The 12,005-nt window shown below is 33.8% G+C and overlaps 1 protein-coding gene across 1 annotated transcript in view; it reads right to left on the bottom strand.

Moving 5' to 3' along the window:
* Positions 1-322: 322 nt before the first annotated feature.
* The window catches only part of LOC143344913 (uncharacterized), a 30,869-nt gene continuing 19,186 nt past the window's right edge, over positions 323-12,005 (bottom strand). Inside the window, exons 6-7 of the mRNA XM_076771528.1 lie at positions 5,694-5,922; positions 323-2,666 (exon numbers count right to left, since the gene is read on the bottom strand). Of these exons, the coding sequence (XP_076627643.1) occupies positions 2,384-2,666; positions 5,694-5,922 (512 nt within the window). The 3' untranslated portion in view covers positions 323-2,383. The remainder of the gene's footprint in view (positions 2,667-5,693; positions 5,923-12,005) is intronic.

Here is a 12,005-nt window from a genome sequence, read left to right as displayed (position 1 = left end):
TTATGAAACATCTACAGTCAGTCACGGAAGTCTTTGTACACCCCCTAAAATGATCGTTTGATTACAAATGCTGTGCTGCTTTTCCTCTATATTTTGCCTCTTCCATCCGCTTCAAAAATATTATACTTACTTTCGTCAGTGAATAATATACTCTTTCCCAAAATTGTATATTCTAGTTTTCATGTTTTCTTGTGAATTCAATTCTATTAGAATGGTTGATGTCACTAAGCATTTCCCACGATATCCAGATTTTTTAAAAATTCTTCGAATATATTCAGAATGTACTGTTTTCCCAAAATCATTTTCAACTTCTGCGGCTATTTATGGAGCACTTACTTTTGAATCTTGACGAACAGTTTGCAGTACAGATTGAATTACTTAGGATTCTAGGACAACCACTGCGTGTTTTATTTTCATATTTACCAGCTATTTTGAATTTTTTTATTATGTACTGAACAGTAGAATGTTTTCTGTCCTTATGCAATTTAACAATGCTTGTTTCTCTCCTAGAAGCACTCACTGTCGTTAAATGATTGTTAGACATCTTTCAACTGAATCACGACGCCATGACAATGTAAAGAAAACATTATCGGGGAAGCCCAGGTATTATGTTTCAAAAATTTACTAGATTTGTTAGATTTACTACCTTCGTATTTTAGTGTACGAATAATTTTGTGACATACAGATTTCGTTTTTTCTTCATTGTATAAAATATTCTTAAAAAGAAAAAAATAAATTTGTATGTAGTTTAATTAATAATATCATACATAATAATAAATGAATATAATATTATATGAAATTGTTGCTTATTTTCTTTAAAATTACTATTTTAGGGGATGTACGAAGACTTTCGTGACTGACCGTATAATGTCAGAGAACACGAAGAAGTAAATTCTTTAAAAATATGGTATATAAAATATAAACTAATTTATTGCAGTTTAATAAATTCTTCAATGAATTTTTTATATTTTGATTATAAAAGTATACCCTTCTATCGACGAAACGGGTTACAAAATGGTATTAATCTTAAACGAAGCGATTCGTTAATAAATGAAATGATTCCCTTATTTAATAGAATACGTTTAACAGAAAAAAATGAATTTATTGCATTTCTTATAAATAGTTCATCTATGAATTATGATATGTACAATGAAAATGTAGAATACAATAAATGTTTTAGTGAATCGATAAACCAAATAAAAAAAATGTAATACAGTTGTTTGAACAAATAAAGAAACACTGCAATATCCTTAAACCATTATCTCTTTCTTGCATTCATAACTGCTGCTATAGAGCAAACGAGATTGTTTTTATTATATATAATGTTAATTTATGTATTCGTAATTTTTCTTATCAAAGTTTGTATAAAGTGTTACATTACAATGGTGTGTTACATATACACGATGTAGATAAATATTTCTTATACGACAGTGGACTTTATTCAAAATCAGGGAAATCCTACCCTGTATGAGTTTGCTTCAAATTTTGCACATTTTTACAAGCTATATTTCTGTTTTCGTTCGACTTAGACTGAATATCTACTTTTTTCAACATTATTAATAACAGTAATATTATTGAGAAATGGATAGATTACAAGATTGTTTGAAAAATGTCTTTATCGAAATAAATGTTTAAGTATCTTTCTACCACATTCTAAACATTTCATACAACGCTTTTTAATAGTTTTCATTACCAATACTGTTTGGTTATTACTCTGCAATGGATTGTAATTTGTTCTTTTAGATCTTCTACTGAATTAATAGGGTGCGTGTACAGCTTATTTTTTGTGCATCCTTATAAAAGAATGTAGGAGATTGCAAATGTGGTGGCCATAATATCAGAGACCGTGTACTGAAATACTCATTGCCATATGTAGGTACATATAAGAAATTATGTAATTATCCTTCCATTGTGAACTGGTGCACCATTTTATTGGATTCCTTCGCTTATTTGCAATAAAGTAACAGTATAAGATCGTTATACGAAAACAGTGACGTTGACCTTCCAAGAATAGTGTTTATATTGTTTCTATCACAAGAAATGTATTTTCGAGTATTTTCCGATGGGACTGTAGATCTAAAAAAATATGAAATTTGAAGCAAAATCTATAGGCATAAGATTTTGTTGATTTTGAGTATGATTTTTCATCTTTTCAAGATTTTGTAATCTTTGAAGAAGTATCATCTGAACGAGTGAATGAGTTCTATATAACTACACGTATAAAATTGATACTGTATATATAAAAATTTGTGATATATTTACACATCATTCTAAATATGATTTCAATTATTGTTTTAAAATATTTCTTTTATCCACTGTATGAATATCTATCATTTAACAATGTATTATCATATTTAGTCTTTTTTCCATTTCCATGTATTGTTTATTGCAAGGAAAATTTTTTAAGTTCTTTTTTAATCGAAACAATTAATGGTACTGCAGGATCTTCTGGTGGAAGTTGACACTCTAAAAGTATGCGTCTTGTATTTATGTATGGTAGGTTAGGCCTATGAAATGGACCAGCACTGAACGGTCTGGTACCCCAACTATTATGAGATTGAATAGGTACTGAATGTCTATTTTCTCCAATGCTTTCTTCAAAGTCTTTTTGTGGCAATGACATATCAAGTCTTGACTTTGTTTCCATCATTGGCGAAGACACAGAACTGAAAACATAAATAGAGAACAAATGTTATAATCAAATATTATATGCAATAGTAACAGAACAATAAACATGTACTAAAAAATTTATTTATAGTTGAAGAAGAATATTACACATATTTTAACACAAGAATTACTAGATTCCATCTTAACACATTGACTGCCACGTCACCCACATATGGGTGACACTGTTTTTCACTAAGGAGCTAAAAGAATTAATTCTCAAGATTAAATGTCAAAGAAAACAAATCTAAATATGACTCTTGAATTTAAACAAATCTGTGAAAGTAAGTTCTATGACGAATTATGGCTCTGCTGGTTACCAAATGTTTATAAACAAAGTTTCGTTTTCATGGGCAATTCGAGGGGTTTGGTCTGACAGTCAACGTGTTAAACTTGCAAATGTAACATCAAAGACAAAATATTTACTTAACACTTTGTGGTCTAATGTGGCCATAGAAACTGCATCACGCCATATAGAAATATTATAAAATAGAAATTTCATGCGAATCTTCAAAATGTCATAACTTCTGAACGGATTGGAGGATTTTAATGTTTCAAAATGCAAACAACACGTATTTTGGTGAAAAATATGTAGGAATTCAAACAGTATTGAGAAAGTTGTTCCTTGACCCAGTAAAGTTAGAAAAACCGAATAAAAATGATCCAATTTTCAAACAGCCATAACTCTTACAATAGTGAATATATTTCAATGAAACTTTTTTGTAGAGTAGAGTTCATGAATACCTACAAAAAAGTATTAGACAACTTTTTGGTAGAGCGTCAAACAAAATTATTAAAAATCAAAAGTGAATTTTGAAGAAAAATCGACAGGGGGTAGGTGCCCAAATTTTTTGGCGTAAAAAGAATTTTCAAATCGTTCTGAAAAAAATATTTTTAGCTGCAGGGGTCAATGACAATCATTTTTGGTCAATAGACATACCCCCGAAATCCTACCCACTTTCGAGAAAAAAATTCCTTACCGAAAATATAATTTCAGGCCAGAAATGTCACTCGATTGCTTATTTTTAAAACGTCATAACTTTTGAACAAATTGGAGGATTTTAATGTTTCAAACGGCAAACAAAGCGTATTTTGGTGAAAAATATGTAGGAATTCTAACAGTATTGAGAAAGTTGTTCCTTGACCCCGTAAAGTTAGAAAAACCCCATAAAAATAGTCCAATTTTCAAACAGCCATAACTCGTACAATAGTGAATATATTTCAATGAAACTTTTTTGTAGAGTAGAGTTCATGGATACCTACAAAAAAATATTAGACAACTTTTTGGTAGAGCGTCAAACAAAATTATTAAAAATCAAAGACGAATTTTTAAGAAAAATCAACAGGTGCTGCAATTTTTCGGCGAAATTAACAAATTTCAAATCATTCGAAAAAAAATATTTTCAATCATTTTTGGTCGATATATATACCCCCAAAATTCTAACCATTTTCAAGAAAAAAATTCATTGCCAAATATATAACTTCTGGCCAGAAATCGTCCCCCGACATTTCATGCAAATATGTAGAAATTCCAAAAATATTCGAAAATATTTTTTGTCCTTTTTTCCTGGTTATTTTGCAGTACCTTGGGCTGTGCCCTACAACCTGCACTTAAAGTGAATGGTTAGTGTCTGAAGATTTTTAGGGGGGGGGGGGGGGGGGGGGGGGTTATTGTGTTAATTTCGTGTTTTAGGTCGAGGGAAAAGTTTCAAAAACCTCGTTACTCCAAAGGATATCGGGAGTTAGTTGTTTATGATGAGTTTGGGGGTTTTCATGCGGATTTTTAGTGGATATTCGGTGAGTTTATAGTTGCCTAGGGAGGATACTAGGGAGTTTGGGTGTTGAGAGTTGTTATCCTGTGCTTTGGTGGCTAGTGTTTTTATGTGGTCATGCAGGAGTTCTGTTTTTGTTTCTATGTGGAGTAGTGCTGTGGGGTAGGATCAGGGTTGATTGAATATGATCCTGAGGTATTTGTTTTGTATTTTTTGGAGTGTGTTTATGTGTGTTTTTGCTGCAGTGCACCATACAGGTGCACCGTACGTTAAGATGGGTCGGACACAGGTTTTGTAAAGTCGGATTTTTAAGTTGATAGGAAGTGAGCTGTTATGTGCTAGGAGTGGGTAGAGTGTTCGGAGGATTCCTATGCCTTTGCAGGCTCTATCTTTGGAATTGTGGTGCCACTTTAGTTTGTTGTCAAACCAAATACCTAGGTATTTAACTTTAGTGGACCAGTTGATGGGATGCTTGTTTATTGTGAGCTTATCTGGATTGTTTAGTTTTTTTTAAGTGAATACTATTGCCTCGGTTTTGCTTGGATTTAATATTAGTTTCCATGTGGAGGTGAATCGGAGGATATGGTCGAGGTGATTTTGGGTATGTTTGATTGCCTGTTTGAGCTGCCAGGAGGAGGAGTAGATGGCTGTGTCATCTGCGTAGAGGACAAGTTTGGTGTTGGAACGATTGGGTATGTCATTGATGTAGAAGTTAAATAGGATGGGCCCTAGGACTGATCCCTGAGGTACTCCAGTGTATAGGAGTCTGGGGGTGGAGAGGGAGCCGTTATAGGAAACTATTATGTGTCTGTCTGTGAGGTAGTATGGAATATTTTGATTAAGTGGGTATGGAGATTGATGTGATGGAGTTTGAGGAGGAGGCCATTGTGCCAGACCATGTCGAAGGCCTTCTGAAGGTCTAGCAGAGCTAGAACCATCGTCTGGTTCTTGTTCACCTCCAGGGCAATGTCCTCTTGGAGTCTTAATGCTTGAGCTTCTTTCTTAAGACCTCCCTTCAATATATACATAGCCTTACTCTAATAGTAAAGGGAGAGAAAAAGAGATAGGACAGAAAGATGGAAAAATGAAACTGGAAAATATCTAGTGTAGGAAAAGTTTAGCTAGTGAAAGAGAGTAATAAAAGTCAAGAGTCAATTTTTCAAAATGGAAAAATAGAAAGCTTAAAACTAGCCTTGCATTCCATTCCCATTCATACTCTGGTAAGGACGTAGTGGCTATACAATGGCCGCTACATACCTAATATGGGAAGATCTTCCTTTGGTCTTCGAAAAAATCGTGAGGACGTCCGCCGCGCACGTGGCTGAATTTGGTCGCAGCGTACAAGGTTGGACTTCCGATTTCTGATCTCTACTTCCAAATAGGCTGAAGGAATCTTCTAAGAGCTCGTTTAGTCTTCGTTTAGCTCGACCAACAGAGCTTGCTGACGCCACGCAAGTTAATTCATCGGTTTCTGATGTACCAATATCTGATAAGAGTAGAATTGAGCAGATTCAGAAAAATGATGCAAAATGAACAATCAATATCAGAGACACGTAAGAATCTGAAAATGTTTGATCGAGTTTGGTCGAAAAGGAGGGTGTTAACAATAGATTGCCTAAGGATGTTATTTTGACTGCTTTTCAATTTCAATTAGAAAAACAATTATGTATATAATGACACAGTTTCTTAGAATTATGTGACTTTTTATACAACGTATAAATACGTTTATTAGTAATTGTAGTTGCCTCCCCCCTCCTTCATTTCCGATATATATATACAGGGTGGGGCAGTAACTATTAGCACCTCAGATATCTTGGAAACTATAAGTTTCACAGAAATATTTGCTAAAGTAAATTGCACAGTACGAAGGGCGCTATTGGGTGGCGATGATAGTTTTTTGCAGGTGGAGGTACTTCGGACATTTCAAGGTCACAACCATTTTTTTAAATGGATCGGTATGTTTTTGCTTCCGTATCACGATAGAGGATCTTAAAACTAGTTCAACGACCTATTACACAAGGTCATCGAAGGTCATAGAAAGTAGAGAAAGGCGATAATACTTACGGTTTTGGTAGTAAATGAAACATGTTTATAGTAGGTGTTCGAAATGATGACCATCACTGTCAATGCACCGTTGAATTCTTTTTACGATTGATTGACTTGCAAGTCTTACAGTGTCAGAACTTATTGATGCACAGGCTGCAATAATTCGCTGTTGCATATCGTCAGATGTAGTTGCTACTTCTTTGTACACTTTCTCTTTCAGTGTTCCCCACAGAAAGAAATCTAAAGGTGTTATGTCTGGTGAACGAGCTGCCCACGATATTGGATTCGAAATTTTTCATCGAGTTCCCTTCGCGCAATCGATAAATAATATGCTGGGCATCCATCATATTGATACCACATGGTTTGTCGTGTAAATAAAGGTAACTCTTCTAGCAAAAGACCCAATGTATCCTTAATAAAATTAGCATAGACGTTGCCATTGAAATTACCATTGATAAAATAAGGTCCAATAATTTGATCACCTATGATACCGCACCATACATTTACAGACCATTGTTTTTGATGTTCAACCTGTCGCAGCCAATGTGGATTTTCCGCTGCCCATAAATGCACGTTATGCAAATTAACATTCCCGTGATTTGTGAATGTTGCTTGATCAGTAAATAAGACGGTATTAAAAAAAAGCTCATTGTTTTGAATCTGACGTATAGCCCGTCGACAAAACTCAACGCGATTCATGAAGTCGTTCCCATGCAATTCTTGGTGAAGACTAACGTGATGTGACGGTGCAAAATGCGAAGTACGCTCCTCCTACTAATGCCAGATTCGCGTTCAATTTGTCGCCAACTAATATGAGAATTTCTAGAGCACACCGATTTCCATTTCTTCGTTAATTACTCGTTTCTGGCGTTCACTTTTACGAACACTTAAACTACCGGTTTGCCTAAGTTTATCATACACATTTTTAAATGTTTGACGCGAAGGTTGAGACCGATGTGAATATCGTTCAGCATACAAGTTTGTAGCCCTTACAGAATTTTGTTGGCATTCGCCATAAATAAGAAGCATATCAACCTGCTCTTGAAACGGATACATCGTGCCGGATTGACCGATTTATCGATAACTAATCTTATGATGTTTATCTTACTCTGCAAACTATTAAAGTGTCCTTCAAGCAGTGTTTATTCTCAGTGAAGTAAACGGTAAGCATTACGCATTCCTCTACTATTTAAAATACGTATGTTTCATTTACTACCAAAACCGTAAGTATTATCGCCTTTCTCTACTTTCTATGACCTTCAATGACCTTGTGTAATAGGTCGTTGAACTTGTTTTAAGATCCACTATCGTGATACGGAAGCAAAAACATACCGATCCATTAAAAAAAATGGATGTGACCTTGAAATGTCCGAAGTACCTCCACCCGCAAAAAAACTATTATCGCCACCCAATAGCGCCTTTCGTACTGTGCAATTTACTTTAGCAAACATTTCTGTGAAACTTATAGTTTCGAAGATATCTGAGGTGCTAATAGTTACTGCCCCATCCTGTATGTGTTATACCTATATTGCCCAGAAGCAGTCATTTTGACTACTTGGGAAATTTTAAATAATCAAATGACTTTTATTATTGAATTGAGTAAATTTCTTATATGACCAGATCGGCTCTGGATTGGAATAACAGTTTATATTTTTTTTTGATTACCGTTACGTGATAACATACAAGTTCATGATAAATTGTCCTTCCCCTTCAACGCGTTATAACGGAGTTCAGGGGGGAAAGAATATCACTGACCGCTTGATGCCACAGCCCAGCATACTGTAACTATTATACAGGGTGTTCGGCCACCCCTGGGAAAAATTTTAATGGGGGATTCTAGCGGCCAAAATAAGACGAAAATTGAGAATACTAATTTATTGATGGAGGCTTCGTTAAGAAGTTATTAACATTTAAAGTTTCGCCCGTAGTGAATTTTTTTCTCGAAAATGCACAAGATTTCGAGGTTATGTCTATTGACCAAAAATGATTGTAATTGACCCCCACAGCTAGCAATATTTTTTTCAGAACGATTTGAAATACTTTAATTTCGTCGAAAAATTTCACACCTTCTCGAATTTTTTTCTCGAAAGTGGGTAGGATTTCGAGGTTATGTCTAATGACCAAAAATAATTATAATTGACCCCCGCAACCGAAAATAATTTTTTCAAAACGATTTAAAATTTTTTTTTTTTCGTCGAAAAATTTAGACACCTATGGATTTTCACCTTGTGGATTTTTATTAAAACTACTTTTGTAATTTTTAATAATTTTGTTTGACACCCTACAGAAAAATTGTCTAATACTCTTTTGTAGGTGCCCATGGGCCCTGCTTCAGAAAAAAATTTCAATGAGATACCTTTACTATTGTAGGAGTTATGGCCGTTTAAAAATTGGACCACTTTTATGGGGTTTTTGACATTTCACGGGATCAACGAGCAACTTTTCCAATATTTTTAAAATTTCTACATATTCTCTACTAAAATGTGCGTTGATTGCTTTTTTAAACATTAAAATCCTTCAATCTGTTCAGAAGTTATGACGTTTTAAAGATATGCATGAAATTTCAGGGAAGCATTTCTGGTCTCACATTAGATTTTCGATAAAGAATTTTTTTTCTTGAAAATGCGTAGGATTTCGGGGGTATGTCTATTAACCAAAAATGATTGCCATTGACCCCTGCAGCTAAAAATATTTTTTTCAGAACGATTTGAAAATTTTTTTTTCGCCAAAAAATTTGGGCACCTACCCCCTGTCGATTTTTCTTCAAAATTCACTTTTGATTTTTAGTAATTTTGTTTGACGCTCTACCAAAAAGTTGTCTAATACTTTTTTGTAGATACCTATGAACTCTACTTCAGAAAAAAGTTTCATTGAAATATATTCACTATTGTACGAGTTATGGCTGTTTGAAAATTGGACCATTTTTATGGGATTTTTCTAATTTTACGGGGCCAAGGAACAATCTTTTCAATACTATTAGAATTCCTACATATTCTTCGCCAACATATGCGTTGTTTGCCGTTTGAAACATTAAAATCCTTTAATCTATTCAGAAGTTATGACGTTTTAAAAATAAGCAATTGAGTGACATTTCTGGCCTGAGATTATATTTTCAGTAAGGAATTTTTTTCTCGAGAATGGTTAGGATTTCGGGGGTATGTCTATTGACCAAAAATGATTGTCATTTATCCCTGCAGCTAAAAATATTTTTTCCAGAACAATTTGAAAAATTTTTTTTTCGCCGAGAAATTTCACCACTTACCCAAATTTTTTTCTCGAAGGAGGGTAGGATTTCGGGGATATGTGTATTCATAAAAAATGGTAGTAATTGATCCCCGCAATCAAAAATAATTTTTCCAAAACGATTTGAAATTTTTTAATATAATTGTTAATAACTTCTTAACGAAGCCTCCATCAACAAATTGGTATTCTTGATTTTCGTCTTATTTTGGCCTCTAGAATCTCCCATTAAAATTTTTCCCAGGGGTGGCCGAACACTCTGTATTTACTGATGAGACTAAAAACATATTTGGGTCAGATGGACGATGTACAGTATGGCGGGAAAAAAATACCGAGTATGAAAAAAGAAATTTGAAGCCGACCGTAAAGCATGGAGAAGGATCAGTCACAGTTTGGGGCTGTATGGTTGTGAGCGGGGTTGGATCCCTCCATTTTATCGATGGTATCATGGATCACAAAATGTACATTGATATTCTAAAAGTGCATCTTCAGGTTAGTGCAAATAAAATGCAGTTACAGGGCAATTATATATTTTTGCAAGATAATGATCCGAAGCATAATGCTTATAATACACGTCAGTGGATCCTATATAACGTGCCGCAGCAATTAAAAATCCCTCCACAGTCTCCAGACGTAAATGTGATAGAGAACTTATGGAAGTCATCTTGAAGAAAAAATTCGAGACCATCACATTTCTTCGAAACAAGATTTAAAAAATGCACTTTCAGAGGAATGGAACAAAATTTCTAGTACTATAACCAAAAATTTAGTAAATTCAATGCCGCGAAGGCTCAGGCGATTATACAATCTAAAGGAAATCCCACTAGATACTAAAACAGCAAATAGACTGATTTTTGTTACGTTTATGTACTAAAATCTATAGTTTTTGTTGTAAAATTAGAAGTGTAATATATATAATTCGTACACTTCTTTGTCTCACTTTGGCCTGAAATTATATTTTCGGTAAGGAATTTTTTTTCTTGAAAATGGTTAGGATTTCGAGCGTATGCCTATTGACCAAAAATTATTATAATTGGAGCCTGCAATCAGAAATAATTTTTTTAAAACGATTTAAAATTGTTTAATTTTAATGAAAAATTTCACACTTTCTCGAATTTTTTTCTCCAAACTGGGTAGGATTTCCGGGATATATCTATTCATAAAAAATGATTATAATCGACCCTTGCAATCGGAAGTAGTTTTTTTAGGACGATTTGAAAAATTTTTTTTTTCGCCGAGAAATTTCACCACCTACCCGAATTTTTTTCTCGAAGGTGGGTAGGAATTCGGGGATATGTGTATTCATAAAAAATTATTGTAATTGACCCCCGCAACCGAAAATAATTTTTCCAGAACGATTTGAAATTTTTTAATTTAATTGTTAATAACTTTTTATCGAAGCTCCCATCAACAAATTGGTATTCTTGATTTTCGTCTTATTTTGGCCTCTAGAATCACCCATTAAAATTTTTCCCAGAGGTGGCCGAACACCCTGTATAATACGGTTCCAGTACTTCATAGGACCATTAACGTACTCTTTCGCGAATTGCAATCGTTTCTTTCTATTAATTTCATTTACGAAATATTTCTTACGAGCTACTCTGCCGTGATATCCTCTATCCCGTAAAAAAATACGCACTGTGCTACTGCACACATTAATTTCTAGATCATTTTTAAGTTCAGCTGTAATTTTCACCGCACTTATCTTTGGATTTTGCTTTATTTTTCGAATTATCCATCGGCCGGTATACTCATTTATTATTCGTTTACGTCCGTTACTTGGATTATTTTTTACAGTTTTTCGATCGCCATATCTGTCGATGATTCTTGAATCGTGGACCTCGGTCTATTTAAAACTTTAGAAATTTCACTCAGTGTTTTACACTTATTATGTAAATTTATAACAATTTTCCTTTCTTCTTCAGAGGTTTCCTTGCGTTTTCGTCCCATTTTACTGATAATTTCGTTGATAATGTTTGAATCTAGGATACTACCTATACCGACAGCGTCTCCAGACATACCGATGCTAAGTATGTTTACATATCATGGATTATCTTGTAATCGTTCCATGTGGAATGTTACGAATCAAAGACTGTACGAATACTTATTACGCGTATATTTTAGGTCAATTTCTAGAAGTTTGTTAATATTTTCATAATAAATATAAATGAATAATTTCTAGTTAATGACATTTGATCCAGAGATTTCTAAGAATATGTATGTATGTTTTTGTTAACATACTTTTGTAATAAACAAAGTTCTGCAAAGGTTTTGTTCAAACCG

The sequence above is a fragment of the Colletes latitarsis genome, chromosome 8 (genome assembly GCF_051014445.1).
Source record: "Colletes latitarsis isolate SP2378_abdomen chromosome 8, iyColLati1, whole genome shotgun sequence".
Classification (NCBI taxonomy): domain Eukaryota; kingdom Metazoa; phylum Arthropoda; class Insecta; order Hymenoptera; family Colletidae; genus Colletes; species Colletes latitarsis.
This window is presented reverse-complemented; position numbering and strand designations above follow the sequence as displayed.